The sequence below is a fragment of the Ictidomys tridecemlineatus genome, chromosome 9, assembly GCF_052094955.1.
Source record: "Ictidomys tridecemlineatus isolate mIctTri1 chromosome 9, mIctTri1.hap1, whole genome shotgun sequence".
Taxonomy (NCBI): Eukaryota; Metazoa; Chordata; class Mammalia; order Rodentia; family Sciuridae; genus Ictidomys; species Ictidomys tridecemlineatus.
This window is the reverse complement of record NC_135485.1, coordinates 52,004,931-52,031,621: the sequence shown is the minus strand read 5'-3', so window position 1 is coordinate 52,031,621 and position 26,691 is coordinate 52,004,931. Positions and strand designations below refer to the sequence as shown.

The 26,691-nt window shown below is 33.1% G+C and overlaps 1 protein-coding gene across 2 annotated transcripts; it reads left to right on the top strand.

Moving 5' to 3' along the window:
* The first annotated feature begins 570 nt into the window (after positions 1–570).
* Positions 571–26,691, top strand: LOC101975056 (UDP-glucuronosyltransferase 2B15-like). Of its 2 annotated transcripts, none has more exons than XM_078021373.1 (6): positions 571–1,486; positions 2,766–2,914; positions 15,877–16,008; positions 17,842–17,929; positions 18,811–19,030; positions 26,209–26,691. In XM_078021373.1, exons 1-6 carry the CDS (start codon positions 586–588, stop codon positions 26,486–26,488), a joined length of 1,770 nt encoding a protein of 589 aa, XP_077877499.1. In that variant the 5' UTR covers positions 571–585; the 3' UTR covers positions 26,489–26,691. The 2 variants fall into 2 exon arrangements, with proteins under 2 accessions (XP_077877499.1, XP_077877500.1); XM_078021374.1 differs by lacking the exon at positions 26,209–26,691 and adding an exon at positions 23,226–23,853.

The window sequence follows — 26,691 nt, the reverse complement described above, 5'->3', positions numbered from 1 at the left end:
TTCACACATGTCAGGGAAGTGTTGTACAAATGAGCCACAATCCAGCCCCAGTTCCTATGTATTGTGTGATTCTAAGAATATATTAAAAAAAAAACCAGTAACATTAGATTAGATTAGAATGTTTTACACTACTGTTAAAAGCATTAACAATAACTCTTAAAAATAGTATGATAGACTTCATTCAAGTATCTGCACCACTGAAATCATATTTTCAGTAGGGGAGTCTTCTGGTTTGAACATAGCTTGTCACCACCCACGTTTTTGTTGAGGTTTGGTTGTAAAATATTGAGAGGTGTGGTTACTTTGTCAACTTTTTAATCACTGTGACCAAAATACCTAAGAGCATCTTAGAGGAGAAAAAAATTATTTGGGGCTCAAGGTTGCAGAGGTCTCAGTTCATTGATGGCTAACTCCATTGCTCTGGGCCTAAGGTGAAGTAGAACATCCTGAGGGAAGTCCCAGCAAAGAAAAGCCACTCAGCTCATGTCAGCATCTGGAAGTAGAGATGGAGAGAGAGAAACAAAGAGAGATGGGAACCACAGGACAGATGAACCCTTCTAGGGCATACAAACTTTTATAACCTTGATGTACTCTACCTTGTGTTTGTCCTTCTATCATCCACATGATCAGCCTGTACAACTGTACTTTGAAGTGCAAGAGTTATACTTTAACTTTGGATTGATTTATCCTGAGACATATAAGCCTGAGAAATTGAAGAAAAGAAGAGCTGCTAATGTAAAAGAAGCATTACATTGCACCAAGATGTCTGTGAAAAGAAACTCGATTCTTCTGCTCATACAACTTATGTGTTACTTTAGCTCTGGAAGCTGTGGAAAAGTGCTGGTGTGGCCCACAGAATACAGCCATTGGATCAACATAAAGACAATCCTGGATGAACTTCTCCAGAGAGGTCATGAGGTGACTGTACTGACATCAACAGCTTCCATTCTTATTAATTCCAACACAACATCTGCTATTAATTTTGAGATTTACCCTACATCTTCAAGTAAACAACAAATGGAAGAAAGTATCACCAAATGGATCCATGAATGGATTTATGATACTCCAAAAGATAATTTCTGGCAATATTTTTCATTAGTGCAAAATATTATGAAGCAATATTCTGATACAATTGAAGAACTCTGCAGAAATGTAGTTTTAAACAAGAAACTTATGATGAAACTACATGAATCAAAATTTGATGTTGTTCTTTCAGACGCTCTTGGTCCCTGTGGTGAGCTACTGGCTGAGCTACTTAATATACCATTTGTATATACTCTCCGCAGCACATTTGGCTACACATATGAAAAATACAGTGGTGGACTTACAGTTCCTTTTTCTTATGTGCCCATTGTTATGTCAGAATTAAGTGATCAAATGACATTCATGGATCGGATTAAAAACATAATGTATATGCTTTATTTTGATTTTTGGTTCCAGACATTTGATGTGAAGAAATGGAATCAGTTTTACAGTGAAGCTCTAGGTAAGCTGGTTCTTTAATTAGTACTGTGAAACCTAAATTTCCTGTGACTTTGAAGCTGAGCTTGCATGAATATATAATCAGAAGAACTTTCTTTTCTGTAAGTAAAAGGATGGAATGAAAATATATGATGAACAAGTAGTCTCACCAATATAAAAGGGCCCTTATATTATAGGGTCAGTTAGAAACCAGTGGCAATTACTTATTTAAAATGCTTTAGGAAATAATAACCTGCAAATTGAATCACTGAAGATTTCTCTGAGCAATTACGTATCTATTTATTATTCTTTCATCTTTAAGGATAGTCATTATTAATCTCACTAAATGTTTTAATGATCATAGATATGTACATTAATAATATACACATGTATTACTAGCACAACCATATATACGTGCCATGGAGGAAATTGTTTATTTTTGAATAGAATTGTTTACTAAGTTAGAAATTAAAATAATATTTATTTTCATTGCTGTGAAGATTCCTTCACAGTTAAAAGTGTCTCTATCTCAGGCACAGAAAGTTATAAATTATGATAACTTATATTTCATATTACTTTGATAAAAACAAACTAATCATGTGTTAAGGCCTAAAACCTTGGTGTAGATTGGAACCACACCTTATAAGTCTATATTTCTTAAACTGCATTTACTAATTAAGACAATATGAACTAAATTAAGCATCAGAACCAATCTCTATTTTAATATTTGTGTAAACTTTCTGGCTGTTACTTTCAAAAATGTATATTTTTTACCAAGTTAATACTATTAATCTCTTAATATGAGGCAAATGCAGTAGAGGTCACTAGGAATTCAGGCATGCTCAGTAAATCATTACAGTTCACTTGAAGAATCAAGGATCAAGGGAATGGTTTTCTCAATTGTAAGAATTAGACTGACTACTCCTAGAAAAGATATATCTACAGTTATGGGAGCATTGATTGTTAATGGATATCACGAAGATTCTAAAAATTTAGGTTACTTTTGCACTTTTAGAGAGAAAATAAAATGTGTTTACTTTTATGGAGACATAGGTTAATAACTTAATTATTTGTGATTGTAAATATACTAATGGAACAATAGAAAGTACTCACACAACTAGTTTATGTACATATTAATATATGTAAAAAATGAAATATAGTATTGAAAAGTGTGCTCTAAAAAACTCATACACACGTGCATTTGAACACCATACCTACACAAATCCAACTCATTTTAAGGCAAATATATCAAGCATTCAAGGTACATGTCTCTAATTTTTTTTTCTTCTCTTTTTTTCATTCAGGGAGACCCACTACAATATATGAGTCAATGGGAAAAGCTGATTTTTGGCTCATTCGAACCTATTGGGACTTAGAATTTCCTCGTCCACTCTTACCAAATTTTGACTTTGTGGGAGGACTCCACTGTAAACCTGCCAAACCCCTCCCTAAGGTAAATTTTCTCTTGTTTGTTTTGTTCGGTTTGATTAACATTTTGGGTAGAAATGACTCTGCATTCTTAATTCAGAGTGTTTAACTCAGAGATATAAAAAGCAAGATAAAGAGTTCTGCCAATTATAGACCCAGACATTTCTATGCCATCACATGTAATGGTATTTCATTATTGTCACAGAAGAAAATAGGATATCAGGCATCCTTGAGAATAATCAGGAAAATTGAGGCCTTCATTATGTAATACATAATAAAGAATCAATAATTTATTCTAATAAATACAAAGAATATTTATTAAGTGACTGTCATATACCAGAGATAAGTGCTGGATATAGAGAGTTATAAAGCTGACCCAGTTTCTGCATCAACCAGACCTTATATTCCGTCTGGGTACATAGACTGTAACAAGTAATAAATTTGTGTGTGTGTTATCATAAGGAAATCATACAATACTAATGAAACCTCCAGCAAAGATCATTTTAAAAAATCCTAAAAGCCTGAATAAATAAGGTGAATTTTAAAGAATCCATAGGATAGGAAAAGGGGTTGAGGGAGAGAGGAAGACACAAAAGGAAAAGCATATACAATAGTAAGGGAAACTCCCAAGAACATCAAGAGTAGTTCATCAGAAGAAGGCTCAGCAAAGTGCAGATGATGCTAGAGAGGTAAGTGAAAGCCAGATACTTAGTAGTTATTTAAAATATCTGTGAAGTGAGTTGGGTAGTCAATGAAAAGAGTTAAGCACAAGAGAAATGTGAAAAATTTCAAAATGCAGTCACCAAGCAGGATTTTAGAGGAAAAGACAATGCAGAGGAACCACTCAGAAAGTTGTTGCAGGACTGCAGATAACAAATGATGTAAACATGGATGAGGTTATTCTTACATGCGACTATGCTTATTTATATATCAATTACAAACTTCATATTGTGTTACCTGGAAAAAGTAGATAATACTGATACACAATGTCCTTGGTACAAACATAGGATCCATAGCAATATTCGCTATTGTAATTTTTCCTTTTTTCTTTCTATACAACTATTTTTCCTTCTGAAAAGCTGAACTTTGTTATCTATTTTTAAAGACCCCAACTATACCAAAAAGGTAGGATTAACACTTAGAAATAGTAGTATTTGGGTATTTTTACATTTTATTCATTTTAGCATAACCTAAACACTGCAGTGTACATTAATTTGGATTATATTCAAATTGAGAGATAAAAACTCACAATATGGCTGAAACAAATTACCATAGATGTTCCCTTGTAAATGTAGACCACCCAGGTACAGTATGATAGCTCTATTACCAATAATATTAATTAGATAATATGTGCCAGGTACAGTGGATACAATTTCATTTATAACAGAAACTAGATTTCTGAAAAATCAATACTGTATTTTCAGCCAAAAACCTAAGTAACAGATATTCCATCAATTTACTTAAAGGTAAATGCATCAGTTTTGGCAATTAAATGAGTAAGTGGAATTGCTGAAATTATATTGTAAGTGTTCAAGCTCTTCACAACCTTTTAGCTTTAAAGTAATTGCTTTTCTCAGTGATATGAATGTGTGGCCTTTACTTGTCTTCATTCCAGATTTGAACAAACTCACCTGAGAACTCAGACTACTACATCTTAGACCATGATAGGGATGTTACCTTGAGAGAGCTTTCTGCCATATGCCAACCTTAGAGGACACCTCAGGAAAACTCCCTTGGAAAACTTAGGCCTCAACATCACAATTTCCTGACAGAATGATCATAGAAAATTGCAAACATAATGATGATCTAAGATTTCTTGTCATTTATTTTTGAGCCCAGCTATTTAGTTTACAATTACAAAATCATTCTGTCAGCAAATAGGATAATATTTCATAGGAGGAAACAGAAGAGTCTAAAACATTTTAAATAAATACCATGCTTAGAAGAAAACATTACTTGCCATACTGTTATGTGATCTCTTAAGAGTTTCTTTTTTTCTACCTCTTTAAGGCACCAACATATTGAGTTCTTACTCAAGCCTCATATTCAATAGAATTATTTTTTTGTGTGTGATACATTCCATACAATACAAACAGAAAAACAAAGTTAGTGAAAGTTCTGACTAAAAACTGAGACAGAGTTATTGTAAGTTTTAAACTATTAACCTCTGATCTTGAGAGATTTCCCCAATCACAGTAGGAGAAATTGACCATGTCAATAAAAGGGAAAGACAGCAGAGAGAGGAGGAGGAGGATGAGAAGGTAGATAGCAGTGTGATCATGATAAGGAATAATAGTAGCAGGTGTTATTTAATAGAATAAACAAGGTTAGAATACAAGCCAATATTACAAACAATGTCTTCTTGATCTTTATTATAAAAAGTAATGCTCCCCCAAATTACTTGCCTTTCCATTAATAATTAGATTCCCAGACAATTTCTCTATTGTTCAAATATAGAAAGTTGTCAAAATGTCAAAGATCCAAATGTATTAATACTCTTAACAATGCAAATAACCTTGGGTTTCACAGTATACCAATTGTAATTATACAAACAAAAAATAAAATGAATGTAATCTGTGTTCATGGCAGTTACTTATATAATACATATTGGAAAAAAGTCTTACATTAATTAATTTACACATTAAGTGATGTTATACATTAAGTAATGATCTTAAAAGTTATTCTAGTACATACCACATCATCACAATCACTTTATTTACTTATATCTTTATTTTTATCTCACTTTTGGTACTATGGATTCAACTCATGTGCACTCAACTACTGAGACATATTCCCAGCCTTCTTTTAGATTTTATTGAGAGATAGAGTCTCACTGAGTTGATTAGTGCTTTGCTGTTGCTGAGGCTGGCTTTGAACTTGATATCCTCCTGTCTTAATCTCCTGAGCTGCTGGGATTACAGGCGTGTATCACCTTGCCCAGTACAATTACTTTACAAGTAAATCCTTAACTACATTAAGTCATAACACAAGTTTAGTTGGAGATGAAAAGGCAAAATACTGATTATAATAATATCATTCTTTGTGAGAAGAAAAGAATTTTATATATACAAAAGAATTTTAATCTTCCATCTACATTATATATGTGCATGTATCTATTCATGTACTTACATGAACAGAAAAAAGACCACATTGAAAAAATTCAAATTTTGAACAAACAGTATCTCTAAATGAACCAAAGATCATTTTGGCAAATCGTGTTAAATATTACATAATTTTTTCATGCTCTTCTAAATTTTCATATGATTAAATCATTTTTCCTTTAAAAATAATGTTGCAGAAAGACTGGGACCTGTCTATGTCAGGGATTAATTGGTTTAAAAAAAGAGTATATTTATAAGACAGTAGTAGTGAGAAAATCTTTGTACAATACGAGACTAAGAGCATTTTGAGTAGGGAGAAAATATACTGAATACATTGTTGTACACGTTGCTCTAGGTTACTGAAATCACAAAATAACTGGATGTATCACAAGTTCCTAGGAGTAGTGCAATGTCCACTATATGTAAATGAGCTACTCAACAAGTTGACCTGTTCTATACAAGGGCCAGAGGAAGTCCCACTGTGGTGCAAGAGCTCCCATGGTTCATAATGTGGTGAAAATAAGGGTTCTTTACAGCCTCTGATACACAGTTCATTCTCATAGAACTTAATTATCGTTAAAAAATTTCAGGAAAAAAGATGAGACATATCAATAACCCAAAGATATGATTACTCAAGTACATGTATTATTCCAATGCAGTGAAAATTCTGATTATGGATCAGTATAGTTCTGGACATGTACAGGATTGTTAGGATCCTTAGAATTATGTAAAAGAAAATCCAAACCATAATATTAGTCTTCTGAATGCTAGTGTTTGTTCATCTCCAGTTTTTATGAGGTATTATAGAGGAAACCTTGGGAAACTCTCACAAATTATAAAGTAAGGAATGAAATAGTATAGAGTTAGGAAACATTAAAATGTACAAAAATCCTATGCACAGGTAACTTTACTTCTGGGCTCATAAGGACTGAAATAAGTACTCTTAATTCCAAACTGAAAAATCATCCAGATTAAAATCCTGGAATAAAATCAAGTGAAGTACCATAACAATAAGAATTATAACCAAGTGCTAGCTATAGTGTTTAACAAAAAAAATTAACATTAGTAATGAATAAAATTATAAATTAAGAGTCTACATATAATAATTTCTAACATCATCTCTTCAATTACTATTTAATGGCTCTATGTCATTTCTTACACACACACACACACACACACACACACACACACATACACACCTATTTCTACAAGTAAGCCTAATGGAGCCTTCTATGTCATTACATACATCTCTTTCCAAAAAAATGAGTGACTGGGTCAATTTAAAAATATCCATAACTTCCAAATTCTAATAATACATGCTTTTCTCTTCTTAGTTTACATACCAATAATTTCTCTGCTTTCCTACATTTTTATTGGTTCATTTGAGTGTACATAATGATGAGATCTGATGTTACATAATTATATGTACACAATATAACCGAATAATTTGGCCTATAAAACTTCCCAGGAATTTCCCTTCCCTTCCCACCTCCCTCCCATTGGTCCCTTTCTCCACTGATCTCCCTTTGATTTCCATGAGAATAACCCTCATTTTTTCCATTTTTACTCTCTAGCTTGCAAATATGAGAGAAAATATACAACCCATGACTTTCTGAGTTTGACTTATTTCATGTAAAAGACTCTAATTCCATTCATATTTTTTTGTAAAATGACATAATTTTATTTGTTAATTTGGCTGAATAAAACTCCATTGTGTAAATATACCACATTTTCTTTATTCAGTCATCCATTGGCAGACACCTAGGATGGTTCCATAGTTTGTGTATTATGAGTTGTACTGCTATAAAATGGATATGCATGTATCACTGTTATAAGATGACTTTAATTCTTTAGGGTAAATACTGAGAAATGGTATACTGGGTGATATGATATTTACATGCTTACTCTTTGAAAATATCTATACGGATTTCCATAGTGGTTGCACTTATTCACAATTCCTCCAATAGTGTAAAATTTTTTTCTGCATATCCCCTCCAGCATTTATTTTTCTTTTTATTCTCAATGACTACTATTCTGACTGGTGATAGAAAAAATCTCAGTGTAGTTTTCATTTCCCTTGTTTCTAGTGATGTTGATCATTTTTTGTTTCCATATTTTTGTTGCCTATTTATATTTATTCTTCTGAGAAGCATCTTTTTAGTTCATTTTCTCTTTGATTATTTGGGTTGTTTGATTTTTTGGGTGTAAAGTTTTGGGAATTCTTTATATATTCTAAATATTAATCATTTGTCAGAAGGTGTTATGCAAAGATTGTCTTCCATTTCATAAGTTATCTCTTCACAATTCTAATTGTTTTTGTTGCTGTTCAGAAGCTTTTTAATTTGATGCCTTCCAATTTATCTACTCTTGGAATTATTTCCTGACCTTTAGGTGTTCTATTTTAGAAAGCCATTGCCTGTGCCTATATGCTGGAGTGTTGAACCTACATTTTCTCCTAGAAGTTGTATAGTATTGGTTCTAATTTCTAGGTTTTTGATCCATTTTGAGTTGATTTTTGTGCAGGGTAAGAGATAAGAGTATAGTTTCATTTTTCTGCAATATTCCCAGCATCATTTATTTAAAAGGTAATCTTTTCTCCAATGTATGTTTTTGGCATGTGTGTGGTTTTCTCTGTGTTTTCTATTTTATATTACTGGTTAATTTGACATCAGACATTGTGATGCCTCCAGCATGGCTTTTAGGGTTATAGTTGCTTTGACTATTATGGGTCTTTTATTCTTCCAGATGAATATTAGGATTATCTTTTCTAATTCTGTGAAGAATGTCATTGATATTTCATGAGGATTATATATATATTATATATTATGTATATTGCTTTGTATAGTTGGTGATTTTAATAATATTAATTCTACCTATCCATGAATAAGGGAGGTCTTTTCATCTTATTTTATGTCTTCTATAATTCCAATCTTCAATTTTAGAGGTCTTTTAACTCTTTGTTAGTTTTATTCCTAGGTATTTGTTGTTGTTTTGTTATTGTTATTTTGTTTTGAGGCTATTGTGAAATAATACTCTTGATTTTTTTTTCTCTGCAGATTCATTGTTGGTATATAAGTAAGCTATTGAATTTTATATGTTGATTTTGTACTCAGCTACTTTGACAAATTCGTTTATTAACAATATTAGTCTTTTGTTGGAGTCATTTGGCTCTTCTAGATATAGGATCATATCATCTACAAACTAATAATTTGACTTCTTTCTTTCCTGTTTTCTCTCTCTTATTTATTTATCTTTCCTTGTTGCTATTTTACTGGTTTTGGAATTGATTTGTTCTTCTTTTTCAAGGGCCTTGAAATGAAAAAAATAGGTTTTATGTGGGATCTTCATGATTTTATTATACAGGAACTCATAGCTACAAACTTTTCTTTTAGAAATTCCTTCATTCTGTGCCAGAGGTTGTATTACTATTCTCAGTTGAGTCTAAGAATTTTTAAATTTCTCCCTTAATTTCTTCTATAATTCATTTTTATACAATAGAGATTGCCCAATCCCCATATGTTCATATAGTTTTTGTGTGGTTCTGTCATGTTGATTTCTAATTTCATCCAATTATGATCTGGTAGAATATAATAAGTAATACCACTTGTTTTGTATTTGATGAGAGTTGCTTTGTTGCCTTAAATATTGTCTGTTTTTGAAGAGGTTTTCTTGATCAGCTGAGAATAAAGTATATTCAGATACTGTTGAATGAAATGTTCTATAGATATCCATAAGTTCATTTGACTTATAATATTTTTCAGGTCCAAAGATTTCTTATTGATTCTATGTCTGGATGACCTATCAAAAGATGAGAGAATTGTGTTGAAATTACCAATAATTATTTTATTCAGATCTAACTGAGGCTTTTATTGGACTAGTGTCTCTTATGTAATTAGTTGGATCCATGTTTATGACTTAAATATTTATTATTGTTATATCTTCTTGTTGGATTATTTACTTTACCAGTATGAAGTGACCAGCTTTGTCTCTTCTGATTAATTTTGGCTTGAAGTCTGTTTGTCACATAAGAGTAGATAATCCTGCCTATTTTCTGGTTCCATTTGCATTATGTATCAATTTTTATCTTGTTACTTTCAGCCTATGGCTGTCTTTACCTGTAAGGTGTGTCGTTTATGAACAACATATCATTGGGTCTTGTTTTATAACTCATTCTTCCAGACTATATATTTTAATTAAAGAATTGAGATGATTTATATTCAATCTCATTACAAAGAGATGTTTATTAATTCTTGTCAATTGTGATTCATTTATGTTTAATGTGGTCCTCGTTCTCATTTGCTTAGCTACTCTTCCAATAAGATTTGTTTATTTGTGAACTTCAGGGTTTGTTTTTTATTTCTTCTATATGGACTCTTTCATTAAACAATTGTTATCTTCCTGGTTGCTTATTTTCTTTTCTTTAGTACTGTCTGAATATTCAAAGCTGGTCACTTTTTCTTTTATATCTGATGTTCTGTTTTCAGTGATGTCTACTGTAGTATAAAGATTTTCAACTGACCTTTTATTTGATTTATTTTATCTCTGACTTTCAAGATTTATGTTTGTTTCTTTTTCAATATTTCTATCTTGATGAATTTTTCATTTATATTCTGTGATGATTTTTTTTTTTATTGGTTGTTCAAAACATTACAGAGCTCAAGACATATCATCTTTCATACATTCGACTCAATTGGGTTTTGAACTCCCCAAATACATAATACAGACTCACTTCTGTTACATACTCACATTTTTACATAATGGCATATTAGTGACTGTTGTATTCTGCTACCTTTCCTATCCCCTACTATCCCCCCTCCCCTCCCCTCCCCTCCCAACATCCCTCTCTACCTCCTCTGCTGTTGTTCAATTCTCTCCCCCTTTTTCCCCCCACCCCCTTGCCCCTCATAACCTCTTATTATTTTGTGTATCACTGAAGGTCTCCTACCATTTCCATATGTTTTCCCTTCTCTCTTCCTTTCTCTCCCCCCATTCGTCTTAGTTTACTGTTAGTCTTTTCCTCATGCTCTTCCTTCCTGTTCTATTCTTAGTGGCTCTCTTTATATCAAAGAAGACATTTGACATTTGTTTTTTAGGGCTTGGCTAGCTTCACTTAGCATAATCTGCTCTAATGCCATCCATTTCCCTGCAAATTCTATGATTTTGTCGTTTCTTAGTGCTGCATAATACTCCATTGTGTATAGCTGCCACAATTTTTTTATCCACTCATCTATTGAAGGGCATCTAGGTTGGTTCCACAGTCTAGCTATTGTGAATTGTGCTGCTATAATCATTGATGTGGCCGTATCCGTATAGTGTGCTCTTTTAAGGTCCTCAGGGAATAGTCCAAGAAGGGCAATAGCTGGGTCAAATGGTGGATCCATTCCCAGCTTTCCCAGGAATCTCCATACTGCTTTCCAAATTGGCCTCACCATTTTGCAGTCCCACCAGCAGTGAACAAGTGTGCCCTTTTCCCCACATCCTCGCCAACACTTATTGTTGTTTGACTTCATAATGGCTGCCAATCTTACAGGAGTGAAATGGTATCTTAGGGTGGTTTTGATTTGCATTTCTCTGATTGCTAGAGATGTTGAGCATTTTCTCATGTGCTTGTGGATTGATTGTATGTCCTCCTCTGAGAAGTGTCTGTTCAGGTCCTTGGCCCATTTGTTGATTGGATTATTTGTTATCTTATTGTTTAATTTTTTGAGTTCTTTGTACATTCTGGATATTAGGGCTCTGTCTGAGGTGTGAGGGGTAAAAATTTGTTCCCAGGATGTAGGCTCTCTATTTACCTCTTTTACTGTTTCTCTTGCTGAGAAAAAACTTTTTAGTTTAAGTAGGTCCCATTTGTTTATTCTTGTCATTAACTCTTGGGCTACGGGCGTTCTATTAAGGAATTTGGAGCCCGACCCCACAATATGTAGATTGTAGCCAACTTTTCCTTCTATCAGACGCAGTGTCTCTGTTTTTATATCTAGCTCCTTGATCCATTTTGAGTTAACTTTTGTGGCTGGCGAGAGAAAGGGATTCAATTTCATTTTGTTGCATATGGATTTCCAATTTTCCCAGCACCATTTGTTGAAGATGCTATCCTTCCTCCATTGCATGTTTTTTGCCCCTTTATCAAATATAAGATAGTTGTAACTTTGTGGATTAGTCTCTGTGTCCTCTATTCTGTACCATTGGTCCACCTGTCTGTTTTGGTACCAGTACCATGCTGTTTTTGTTACTATTGCTTTGTAGTACAGTTTGAGCTCTGGTATCGCTATACCTCCAGATTCACACTTCCTGCTTAGAATTGCTTTTGCTATTCTGGGTCTTTTGTTTTTCCATATGAATTTCATGATTGCTTTATCTATTTCTACAAGAAATGTCTTTGGGATTCTGATTGGCATCGCATTAAACCTGTAGAGAACTTTGGGTAATATCGCCATTTTGATGATGTTAGTTCTGCCTATCCATGAACAGGGTACATTTTTCCATCTTCTGAGATCTTCTTCTATCTCTCTCTTTAAGGTTCTGTAGTTTTCATTGTATAAATCTTTCACCTCTTTTGTTAGGTTGATTCCCAAGTATCTTATTTTCTTTGAGGATATTGTGAATGGAGTGGTTTTCCTTATTTCCATTTCAGAGGTTTTGTTGCTGATATACAGGAATGCCTTTGATTTGTGCGTGTTGATTTTATATCCTGCCACTTTGCTGAATTCATTTATTAACTCTAGCAGCTTCTTTGTAGATCCTTTTGGGTCTGTTAAGTAAATTATCATGTCATCTGCAAATAGCGATAATTTAATTTCTTCTTTTCCTATTTTTATGCCTTTAATTTCTTTTGTCTGTCTAATTGCTCTGGCTAGTACTTCGAGAACTAAATTGAATAGAAGTGGTGATAGAGGACATCCCTGTCTTGTTCCAGATTTTAGAGGGAATGCCTTCAGTTTTTCTCCGTTTAGGATGATGCTAGCCTGAGGTTTAGCATATATAGCTTTTACAATGTTGAGGTAAATTCCTGATATCCCTAGTTTTTCTAATGTTTTGAACATAAAGGGATGTTGTATTTTGTCAAATGCTTTTTCTGCATCTATCGAGATGATCATATGGTTCTTGTCTTTAAGCCTATTGATGTGGTGAATAGCATGTATTGATTTCCTGTGATGATTTTTTTAATTCATTCAATTGTTTTTCTGTGTTCTCTTGGAATTTATTGATCATTTTTATAATTCATTGATCATTTTAAAATATGATAATTTGGTTGATTATATTTTATAATAATTTATTTTTTTAATTGTATAACTGATGTTTTACAAACTTCAAAACCTTTGGCATCAGTTGTTGCTAAATTAGGAACTTTTAAGTGATTTCATGTTACCTTATTTTTACATAATTCTTATAGTCTTGTGTTGGGTTTTATGCATTTGTTAAAAGGGATTTGTCTTCCATATTTAAAAAAAAATTTAGTTACAGATGGACACAATACTTTTATTTTCTTTAGTTAGTTTTTTTATGTGGTACTAGGGATCAAACCCATTGCTTCATGTGTGCTAGGCAAGCACTCTACAACTGAGTCACAACCCCAGGCTCCTTTCTATTTTAAGGCATCATATCTGCCTGATTTAAAAAAAAATCCAAAGTGTTGAGGACTGATCTGGATTAAGACTCCTTTATAAGTATGGTGTTCAAACCTTTGAATTAATTCTCTCTATTTTTCCTGTGCAGTGGATTTCCATAGGGGGAAACCATGAACCCACCCCCAGCTATTTCTATTTGAGGCATTATCATTAGTTTGAGTTTTTATCTCTATTATTCTCTGTATTAAAGTATAGTTAGTGATTGAATACCATTAATTTTCATGTGGATCAAGATGAACTCTATTTTTGTTGAATTTATTTCAGCAATGCACTTCTCTACCCTGTAAACCTGTAGTGTCACTGTAGATATCCAGGTACTCACAGAATAAGGGAAAATAAACAATAACAACATTGGATACAAATAATATACAGCATTAAAATAAATACCTGGATTCTATTATGACTTCTAAAATGTTAATTGCTACAAAAAAACCCAGAAAAAATGGGTCAGCAATTGCCAACAATGAAGCAGTGCATAAATATAAACTAAATCTGACAATAAGGCAAGAAACAGGTGTCAACTATGTCATCCACAGAAGTAATAATTGTAACAGCATTAATGGTGGGATCAAGAGTTATATAAACCAATTAGTTTAAAGATGGCAAAATTACAGTCACTAAGAGGAAATAATGTGAGACAGGAAGATAGGGAAAAAAGTTTGAAATTTTAAAAAGTGAAGAGAGAGAATGCAGAAGAGAGAGCAGGTGAGAGTTATAAGGATAGAGAAGAAAATAAGAGAAATAAATAAATGGAAAGAAAAATAGAGAATAGATTTTTGCTATAACCAGGAGAATAAAAGAGAGATACAGAAACCAACAAGAAAAAAAAAAAACAAAACAAATATATATAGAGCAAAAAACCCTAACTCTCAAAAGACAATGCAAGGAAAAATAGCTACATAAAAAATGCTGAAAAAAAAGAAAGAAATGTATATATTCCATAAACCAATTAGTAATGGAAGAATACACAAACACACAGAAAGAATAAGAAAAAGTAAAAATATTCTTAATGATAAATGAAGAAATCATTTCCACTGAGGTGGCCAAAATAGTCAGAATGGATGGTTACTGAGTATACTCAACTATTTTATCATTCCATTTCTTTTTTTAGCTATGTACTGAGAATAAAAGCAAAGATTGGATTTTGTTATCACCTTCCTCTTTTTGTGTTTCTCTCCAAGCTACCACTGGGAAGGCCTAAGACTGAAGGTGTTTGAAATAATTCTCAGCTTCCCTTCTTGCCAGTGTGACATAGGTTGGAATGGGAAGAAGTGTCAGTTGGAGCTTTGTGTGCACAGACCAGATCTGTGCACTCCTGGGGTGGGGTTGCTGCAGTGTTCTATGAGATGAGTTCTGATGGAGGAAACTTAGGTCTAATCAGACCTCAGGGGTTTTGTTTGGTACATACGCTGAAGAAATTAGATGGACACACACCTAGGGCCTGGAAGTTGCTTATCTCTGTAGGGAGTCTGAATCTCAGAAGCCTCCTAAGAATTATACTCATTTCACAGAGGAGCTGATTTTCACACATTCTGCTGTTCACCTGCACATCTTTCCTAGGCTCAGTCCCTGAACATTTTGATAAGTTCCTTGTTCAGATTCTCACCCACTTCAGCTGGTCACATGAGCCACCAGCTCAAAGGAAAAGCAAGTTGTGCTGCCCCTTTGCTTTTCTGACTTGAATCCCCTGGAGTAAAATCTTATCTATGCCTGTTTCACTCCCAGGTACACTCTAGGCCACACAGTAGGCATTATAGCAGTGTTTGCTCAGATCTCCTCTTTCTGGCAAGAGAGACTGGAGAAAGGCCACCTCAAGATGAATCCACCTCATCTCTCCCCAGGCAGTAAATAAACACATTAAATCACAAGTGCTCAGTGGAGTCTCTGAATCAGCTAACTTCATGTTGCTTCTCTGATCTCAGGTTTTTTTCATATCAAATATCCAATGTGTTTCTCCCTTCATTTTTCATTTCTCTGTGGTAGACAGCACCATTACTACTGATTTAGCTGCTTCCACAGTTTGGTTTCAATGTAATCTTCTTTGTTTAATAAACCCAAACTTCTGAGTCTCTGAGACACTCTGACTGTCCAGTATTGAATTTTAGTGAAATCCTTCTTTCACCCACCTCACTAAGAAGCAGTATTCTCACTGCTTGTATTTTGATCCTTGGAGCAACTAGAAAGGCAGCCTTCCTCTAATCTGACATCCTGTATCCCCTCCCTTTTCATCTTTTTTGATGGAACAAATGTTTTATTCACAGGAAATGGAAGAATTTGTACAAAGTTCTGGAGAAAATGGTATTGTGGTGTTTTCTCTGGGGTCTATGGTTTCTAACATGCCAGAAGAGAAAGCCAATGTAATTGCATTTGCCCTTGCACAGATTCCACAAAAGGTAAGCAAAAATGCCCTTTTAGTGGCCAAATATGTAAAAAGTCTGTTAAACTTTATAAAGGGTTTGATAATTGAAGCATTCTTTGTGAAACATAACCTATTGTCATCTCTCTAGTTCATCTCAGAAATCATGTTTTAAACAAAAATATGTGTGGTAATTCTAAAAAGTAGAGAGTGTTTAATTCATGTTAATATTACAATTGTGATCATAATACATATAATTTACAGGTCCATTGTGAAATTTCATTGTAAGGGTATCACAGGCATTTATTTACACAGGTACCACATTCATCCCTGCTACTTCTTCCTTTTCCTTGCAGGATCCCTGAGGGCACTATATACATGGCTAATGTTATCAGAAAGCTATAAAAAGTTAACTCATAACTTGACCACCACAAAAATGCAAAGCAGGTATTGAAGAAGGCTGAATTTTATCATGATTTTAGATACCCCAGGCAATCCCTTATTCCTTGCTTACCCTCACTTAAGAATAGGATTCTTGCCATGATATTCTACTTCATCTTTGGCCCAGAACAATGGAGCCTTCCAATATGGACTGAACTTCTGAAACTGTAAGCCCCAAATATATCCCCTGCGCATTAAAAAAAAAACTATAAATTTATTTAATAAACTGCTCCTGGAGTTTTGAGGAGAATGGCTACCCAAATCATTGGGCCAAATTTCCACTCAGTCACATGTATTTGTATAAAAAGAAAAAACAGCTTGCACTAGTGCAGGATCCTGACAATGTCTGACATTTAGAGGAAAGTGTAGAGATTAGTTCTCCTTTGAAATGGACCCTGTGCATTATGAAATGTACCCCAAAGAACTTTGCTTCTAAAACATCAGACTAATACCTGATGAAGAAAGAAGAGAGTATAAGGAAGAGTCAAGCAGAAGCAAGCCTGGCATGCAGTGAAATTCAAAAGTTCCCACCTCCATAAAATGCTTTAATATTACAATTTCTAACATAACCATTCTTGTGGTCTTTGAGTGTTTTGCATCTGCTCTGTAATTTGCTATCTGATATAGGCTTCTCCTAATCACCCAATTATTTTTCCTTATGTAGACCTAAATTTACTTTGCTGCTCCCATTGTATTTAGAAGACATGAAATTATACTTAAAAATTATACTCCAGTTTATGAAGATTGCTTTTAATTTCCAGAGTCAGCTCCTTATTTTATTCCTAGACATAAAAACATCTTGGATATATATAAGACTACTAACAAGATTTGTACTGCATCATTAAATGATTACACAAAGTTTTAAAACATTTAGCAACCTCACAATTTTGAACTTTATTTCAATATCCATGTAATTATTTGTAATGGGGTTCTTCCTTTTAAAATTTAAAGAATTTCCAAATTCACCAATATTGATAGAAGTGTGGGTTAAGGTCCATAAGTACAAGTAAAAGGTTTCTTTTAGGTAGTCTTTAATAAAATTGATGTCAAATACAAGTTACATGTAATTCCTAGTTAGTATTAATTTATTTCTAACAGTAGCTGACTGCATTGGTTTGCTTTTATGTATAAAAAACAATGCAAACTGAAATAAGCATCTTAAACAATATATGTCCTGTCTTATCTATGTCATTCACAATAAATAAACATAATGATATTAATTTGGAAAATGAAATCTAGGATTAAAATGCATAAAACAAAATAGTTATGGAGTTTTAGTTTGTATTTTCATAATTCTCGTTACTTAAAATTTTATTATATTCTTATGTGTTAAATGTTGAACTAGATGATCAATTAAATTTTTAGAATGCAAACATGCTATAACATTAATCTTTAAATCATAGAATAAAGTACATTATTTACCAAACAGGTCATCTGGAGATATGAAGGCAAGAAACCAGATAAATTAGGACCCAACACTCGAATATACAACTGGATCCCCCAGAATGACCTTCTTGGTAAGACTCTGAGATAAATCCTAAAAGCATGAGTACCATCAATCTGGATGCTAAAAATTCAACAGGAAACATTTTATTCAATACTTGTTACTTAAAATTCAAACACAATGTTCAATTTCTTTTTAATTATTTTCCAGGCCCAGGGATGGTTTGAAAAAAACAAAGCAAAAAGCTGTAATTTTAATATACACAGTCATTATATACAGAATCTAAGATATCTTTATTTCTGGTGCAATTACCTCTGCAAGAATTTTTCACTGAGTTCCTGGATTGTCTCTCTGTTTTGTTGTATGTCTTTCACTTATTCTTTCCTCTCCTACAGGTATATTTCAAATATCTTTTAAAATGGCATCCAGGATATTTTTTATGGACAGTGACACTTTATTTTCTCTAGAAATTAATGCAAAATCTTCATTATGAAGTGCAAACATATTTTGTAATGAAGTGTAGGCTCTCTTTTCTCTGAATTCAGTACCATCACCATCCTATTCCCTGCTGCTTTGGACATGCTACATAGCAAACTTAGCGACTTCAGTTTTTAATGAGATAATATGCTAACATGTCCTTCATGACCTTATTTTCATAAGTGCATGTTGATTCTTTTACTAAAAAATATTCTATTTTTTCTACCTATTAATGTTGTATTCAATATTCAAGTCTCAAGTTATGTACTCTCTTTCATGTAGTTTTCGGTTAGCACTCTTGTGGACTAAGGTGCTTATTCCTCTGAGATATGAAAAAAATAATTAATGCAGGGTCATGTTTATAATAATTTGTCATCTAAAATACACACTGATCCCTTTAATGTCTTATAATACACATTTCTCATTTTCTTTCTAAGATTTAAATTAATAATTTTTCTGACATTAAATCAATTCTAGGTCATCCGAAAACCAAAGCTTTTATAACTCATGGTGGAACCAATGGCGTCTATGAGGGGATTTACCATGGGATCCCTATGGTGGGCCTTCCTTTGTTTGCGGATCAAGCTGACAATATTGTTCATGTGAAGGCCAAGGGAGCAGCTATTAGGTTGGAATACAGAACACTGACAAGTGCAGATCTTCTCAAGGCCTTGAGGATGGTCATTAATGACCCTTTGTGAGTACAACAACTTTGACATTGGGTAATATTCATTGAAGGATTGTGTTTTCATCAATGTGTATAAATTTTAGCCCATTTTTAGGAGGGTAATATTTTCAATTAATTAATTTTTTATATATGACAGCGGAATTCATTACAATTTTTATTACACATACAGAGCACAACTTTTTATATCTCTGGTTGTATACATAGTGTATTCACACCAATTCATGTCTTCATACCTATATTTTGGATAATAATTATCATCACATTCCACCATCTGAATAACCCCATGCCACCCTCTTCCCCTCCCATATCGTTTACTTTTCATCCTGTTGAAAATGATGTCCTCACATTGCAGGTTTAAAAGTTTAGAAGTTTAGAAGTTATAAGGGGTCTTAGTAGGACGTAGTTCCTTTTAATTATGAACCATAAATATCCACTGAAATCTTAGTTCATCCATATTCTCCTTTTCTTTTCAAATGTAAAAGAAAACAACTCTTCTCTTTTAAGTAACTATGAAATTTATCCTATTACAAGTGTAACACTTGAATGGCTTTGATTGATACCCCATGGCCCTTTTCTCTTAATCTTTATTTTATGATTCATGGTTCAGATGATGAAAGTAACTCCTTTTCACAGATGCTCTGATATATAGGAAACTTATAGGTGATAGAATTTCAGAGAGTGGAGATCTAGGGAAGTACTGGCTTACCCATGAGGATACTGAAGCATTGAACTGCCAGTTCCAATGAAAATATTACCTCAATAGGTTAAGAGGTTTTTATGTCTGACTTATAGATCATAAAGTCTACAAGAACTGGTGAACTAGAAGACTGGAAATTAATTAAAAACAATCAACATACAACAAATAACTTTATTTCAGAAATGTGAAATAGAGGTTTTACAAATGAGATGTATTTAAAAGACTTGGGAAATGCCCAGTTCTGAGTGATATTTTGGAAGGGAGGCTGCTGTCTAATTACTAAAATAAATTTTAGAACATATAACTGTGAAAAAAATAAAGATTCAACCCATATTAAATCTATTTTCAACTAGTTTAACCATTACTATTTCACAGTTATATACAACTTCAAATATCGTAAGTATTTCAAAGTTGCATTGATCTTATAAATTACATAGGTAAATGATTACTGCACCATTTTGTTTGCCATATTGAGCCATTTGCAATGAAGATTTAATTTTTAAATATTACAGGATCTTCACAAGAAAAGAATGATAAACTTATGGAAGAGATATGACAGTATCTTAAATCCATGCTTAAAATTTCTGCAACCATAAATTATTTTACTCAAAAATTATTTCATCAGTATTAATATTTTCACATATTTTAATGATATATAACACACAATATACCATTTATATCTGAATTAAAAAGTGTGAATTCAAATTCAAATACATTTGATATTTCCATAGTTATAAAACTCTTAAATACTATAATTTTTGGAAATTTTATCACAACAAAGAAATGTGACAATGCATTGAAGTCATTTCTTATTGCCTCCTAGACTAGGCAAACTCCATTTATTTTTGTCTCTATACATCATCCTATTCTAAATATTTCACAAAAAAAGATAATAAAAATTATTGTCTTTTTCAATGGTTTCTTTCACTAGTGCTGTTAGTTTCATCATGCTTTGCCAAGGGTCAGCCTTTATTGTTTTTTTATTGTTGAATAACATTGTGTGGTTGGAAATATTCAAAGTAATTTATCAATTCATTAGTTAATTGATTATTATGAACAATGTGCATAATTTTTATGAACATAAGTATTCATGTCTTCTGGTAATTTCTAGTTATAGAACTGTTAGATCATATGATAATTTAAATGTATTAAGATCTGCCAAACTATTTTTCAAAGTAGTTGCAAAAATTTTTGCAGCATAAAAGCAATATAAGAGAGTTCCAATTTTCCCATATCATTTTTAGCATTTATTATCACCTGTTTCTTTTATCATAACTATCCTAGTAAAAAGGATTGTAGCTCACTGTGCTCTTGACTTGCATTACATGATAGCTAAGATCATCATTTTATGTGCTTTTTGGTCATTCACTTATCTTCATGAGAGAAATGTTAGTTCCAACCCCTTGCTCATTTTTAATCAGGTTATTTATATTTTAATTATTGATTTTAATATTTCCCCATCTTTTATGGATATAAGTCTCATCAGGTATATGATTTGCAAATATTTTCCTGACATTCCATATGGTTGATTTTTTTTAACTTTGTGGTAATCTTAGAAGCACAATAAAATTTTCTTCATGATATTTGATAAAACAAAACTTCAATAATTAACCTTTTCCATGCTGCAAAAAGAAATTATATGGAGTATATAGTTTCAAGGTAGAATGACTGTCTTCAACTCAACTCTCATTTCTCCTATTGATAGTATTATTGTTTAAGGAAGGTATCACTTAATGGACAAGTTCAAAACTACATTTCCAAGAAAAAAATAGTAACACAATGAATAATAAAAATACTCTGAGAGAAATTAAGAAAGATTGGGAAAAGAGACATAAAACACTATATAAGAAAAAAGAAAATACAGATTAAAACATCAGACTTAAATATGAATATATCAGTTTTATATTATGTCCTAAAAGACTTTTCATTTCCCTAACAATCTCTCCTTCTTCTCCCTTGATTTCTTTCCTCTTGTATAATAGTCTTCCTGTTACTTTTATACCACCTACCTTGTCAGATTCCACATGTGTGGGGAAACATGAAATAATTGTATTTCTGATTTTTTACATATTTCACTTACTACTGAAATGTATACTTCCATCTATTTTCCTACAAATGACATATTTTCTATTTATGGCTCAAAAATAGTGTCTCTCTCTCTCTCTCTCTCTCTCTCTCTCTCTCTCTCTCTCTCTCTCTCGCGTGTGTGTGTGTGTGTGTGTGTGTGTGTGTTTGTGTGTTTGATATCACATTTTTTTTATCCATTCATCTGTTGATGGAAACCTGGGCTGGTTCTATAATTGGGCCACTGTAGATTGTACCATGAAAAGTGAAATATGCAGGTATCTCTATAGTGTGATAACTTTGATTCCTTTTAGTATATACCCAGCAGTGGTATATATTCACTATTTGGTAGTTCTATGTTTAATTTTTTTGCAGGAATTTCACCCTAATTTCTGTGTTAGCTGCACTACTTCCAATTTCCACCAAAAGTATATAAGTATTCCCTTTTCCCTGCATCTTTGCCAACAATTATTTTATTTGGATTCCTGATGATAGTTATTCTGACTGGGCTGAGATGGAATCTCAGCATAGTTTTAATTGCATTTTCTTGTTGGCTAAAATGTTGAAATGTTGAACATTTTTAAATATATTTGGTTATAGTCAGATTTTCCCCCCTGTGACCAAAATACCTGACAAGAAGAATTTAAATTACAGAAGGAAATTTTTTTTTACATCATAATTTTAGAGGTTCAGTTCCCAATCAGCCAATTCCATTGCTCTGTGCCTAAGATGAGGTAGAAAGTCACAGCAGAACATCATGGCAGAAGAAAGCTACTCAGCCCATGGGAACCAGGAATGAGAGAGAGAGAGAGAGAGAGAGAGAGAGAGAGAGAGAGAGAGAGAGAGAGAGAGAGAGATAAGGATCCAGGGACAAATATAATGCCCAAGTTTACACCCCCAGTAATCTCCTTCTTCCAGCCACACCCTAGGAATAGTTACCACCAGGAATGCATTCACTTACATTCAAATGAATTAATCTGCTGATGAAGCTGTAAATCTTATCATCTAATGATTTCACCTCTGAACATTTCTGCACTATCATATGAGCTATTGGGGGGATATCTTATATTCAAACCATAACATGTCTGTTCAGTTCATTGGCCAATTTATTGATTGGTTTATTTGGAGAATATTTTGGTATTAAGCCTTTAGAATAACTTATGTAGTTTGAATATTAATCCTGTCAGAAGAGGAGAGGGCAAAGTTTATATCCTATTCTATAGGCTGCCTCTTCACTGTGTGGGTTATTTTCTTTACTATGCAGAAGCATTTTAATTTGGTGAGTCACATTTCTTGATACTTCCTATAAGTTTCAGAAATATAGGAGTCCTATTCAGGAAGTCATTGCCTGTGCCTATATCTTGAAGTGTTTCTTCTTGTTGGTTCAAAGTTTCAGGTCTTATACTCAGGTCATTTATCCATTTTGTGTTCATTCTTGTACAGGGTCAGAGTTAAGGATTAAGCCGCAGTCTTCTACATATGGCTCTCCAGTTTTATCAGCACCATTTTTAGAAAAGACTTTCTTTTCTCCAATGCATATTTTTGGCACCTTTCTCAAGAATCAGAAGGCTATAGCTGTATGGGTTTATTTCTTGGGCTTTTATTATATTTCATTGTTCTGTGACTCTTTTTATCCCACACTATGTTATTTTTGTTATTATGGCTCTATAGTCTATTTTAAAATAGGAATTGTGATAATTCCAGCATTTCTCCTTTTGTTCAGAATTACGTTGGATATTTGGGGTCTTTGGGGCTTCCATATAAATTTTATGATTTTTATTTTAGTTCTGTGAAGAATTCCATTGGTATTTTGACAGGGATTTTATTAAATCTGTAGATTGGTTTCAGCCAGATGGCTATTTCAACAGTATTCTTTCTGCTGATTCATGACTTTCCATCTTCTAGTATCTTCTTTCTTCAATATTCTATAAATTGTATTGTACAAAACTCACACTTCCTTGATTACATTTATTCCTACTGATTTTTCTTTGAAGGTATTGTTGAAAATGTTTTTCTGATTTCTTTCTCACTGAGATTTTTATTTGTATATTAAAAAAGCTATTGTGTTTTGTGTGGTGATTTGTCTACTGTTACTTTTCTGAGTTTGTATTTCATTATCAGATTTAAGTCCTCTAGTTGATTCTTAAGGATCTTCTAAGTGGCATTACATATGACCTACAAATCCTATAATTTGATCCAATAGTGGGTACATAGGTGTCCTTACTTCACCATCCCTGCAAGTTAATTGTGATACTTCCAGGTGATCACTTAGGATATGCTCTGTTTTTCTTGTACTCTTGGGGGCTTATTTTAGAAAATGTAATATATTTTATTTTATTTTGAAATACTTTTAAAAAAACATAAGATAATAGAAGAAATGCCTAGGGCTGCTATGCTAATATGGCCAAGAAAAGTACCTCTGAGGAGTGACATGATGGCCAAGACCTTAGCCATGAGAAAGAAGCAAGACTGGGGGTAATGTATGAAAGGATGCTCAAGGAAAAGCAAGATGAGATTATAAAGTATGAAGGTGTCAAGGGAGAACACATTGGTGACACTGGGGAACAGGAAAAACACACATGTGCCTAAAACACTAAAAACTAGGAATGGACCCACAATATGATTCACTTATCCCACTTCTCAGTATATATTCAAAAGATCTAAAATCAGTACATTATAGGAATTCAACTACATTGATATTTATAGTAGCACAGTTCACTGTAGCCAACCTCTGAAACCAATGTAGGTGCCCTTCAACAGATGAATGGATAAAGATATTGTAGTTTATACACATAATTGGAGTATTGGTCCTAACAGATGAAATTATAGCACTTGCCAGTAGATACATAGAACTGGAGACTATCATGCCAAGTGAAACAAGCCTGGCTCAAAAAGCCAAAGGTCAAAATTGTTTCTCATATGAGCAAGTTAATCCAAAATAATGGGGTGCATCTTGGGAGAAAGGGAAAAAAGAAGAGAGAATTTTATCAAAAGAGAGGAAAGATCAATAGCGTGAACAAAGGATATTGAGGAGGAATAAGGAGGAACAGGAAAAGGGAAGAAGAGTGGAAAAATCTGGCTAAAGTTTATGTGTACATTTGTGGATATATCAAAGTGAATCCCAATATCAATTATATGCAAAAAAACCACTAATTAAAAAAAGTATAAATAAATTTCAGAAAGATTAGTATAGTAGAGAGAGTGAAGCAAGGGGAGGGTATGGGAAGAGAGGAGTGCTAGGGGCTGAGTTAGAACAAGTTATATTTCTTGATTTTCCTGCGAAGAATAAAACAACCTGTTTACCAGATGATCCCTGCGACACTGAAATCTTACACCTACTGAACCCCTTTTTTTCTGTACTGCTATAACTAAAGCAAATGCAGGCTATTTCTAATGTTACATATAACTAAAAAAAGTCAATAAAAATAAAACTAAAAGGACACATATGCCTAAATAAAATGAGTGAGAAAAAATGATATCAGAAATCATGGCCAGTGTCTAACCCATCAGAATCTACTAGAACAAAAATAGACTTCAATTTTATTCTAATTATGATGAATAATGAAAATTTTGAGAAGAGCTTCATAATTAGATGTGTATATTTTAATAATCCCAAACTGGTTACTGAGTGGAAAATACAGTAGAGAGTATAAAAGAAGAGGAAAAACAGAGAGAATAGTTAGGAAGCACTGCATACCATAATATGATTCCTCTTTAAAAGCTTCAAGTTGATCTTTTACAAATTATGTGCTTTCTCTCTCACTTATTGGACTAAGAATGGTTCAAAAATATTTCCTCTGATGGAATGAATTTGACTCACTTTCTTGAAATTCCATTTTGAAATATTTATACATCAGAACATAAGTTAAAATCAGACATTAGATGGTGACAAAAGAAATAAAAACAAATCATATGCAGGGCAAGTCTCTGATATTTATTTTATTTTATTTTATTATTTATTGTTGGTCGTTCAAAACATTACATCTAACTTGATATATTTCACAGTTTGATTCAAAAGGGTTATGGAACTCCCATTTTTACCCCGTATACAAATTGCTGAATCACATCAGTTACATCAATTACATTTCCATTGATTTACATATTGCCATTCTAGTGTCTGATGAATTCTGCTTTCTATCCTATTCTCTACTATCCCCCCTCCCCTCCCTTCCCCTTCTCTCCCCTCCCCTCCTCTCCCCTCCCCTCTTCTCTCTCAACCCCCTCTACTGTAAACCATTTCTACCACTTGTATTATTCTTCCCTTACCTCTCACTTCCTCTTGTATGTAATTTTGTATAACCCTGAGGTGGCTCTGATATTTATTTTAAATCATCCATATGGTACCTGTGAAAAACTTTCATTGACTTCATGTGCACAGACAGATTAAATTACTTTCAAAGTTGATCCTTTTATGTTTCACCTTTAGATATAAAGAGAATGCTATGAAGTTATCACGAATTCACCATGATCAGCCAGTGAAGCCTCTGGATCGAGCTGTCTTCTGGATTGAGTTTGTCATGCGCCACAAAGGAGCTAAACACCTCCGGGTGGCTGCCCATGACCTCTCCTGGTTCCAGTACTACTCTTTGGATGTGCTTGGGTTCCTGCTGGCCTGTGGGGCAACTGTGATGTTCATCATCACTAAATGCTGTCTGTTTTGTTGCCAGATGTTTTCTAAAACTGGAAAGAAGAAAAAAAGGGAGTAATTTTATCTAGGCCTGGCTCCTCCCATTGCTCCCATTAGAGGAGGCTATATGGCCAGGTTTCTACGTATCCTAACAACTTTTCTCAAATCACTTTGTCAAGTCAAATTTTATCTTCATGATATTCACTCCCTGTATAAGAGACAGAAATATTTCAGTTCAAGGAAAAATTATTTGAGAAAATAAAATTAAACCATATGCGTTTA

What these genes read in the sequence shown, in the direction of transcription:
- LOC101975056 (XM_078021373.1), top strand. Translation starts at nt 586, where the DNA reads ATGTACTCTACCTTGTGTTTGTCCTTCTATCATCCACATGATCAGCCT. An exon ending in GTTTTACAGTGAAGCTCTAG is followed by an intron (nt 1,487 to 2,765) that starts GTAAGCTGGTTC and finishes TTTTTCATTCAG; the next exon opens with GGAGACCCACTACAATATAT. An exon ending in ATGGTCATTAATGACCCTTT is followed by an intron (nt 19,031 to 26,208) that starts GTGAGTACAACA and finishes TTTCACCTTTAG; the next exon opens with ATATAAAGAGAATGCTATGA.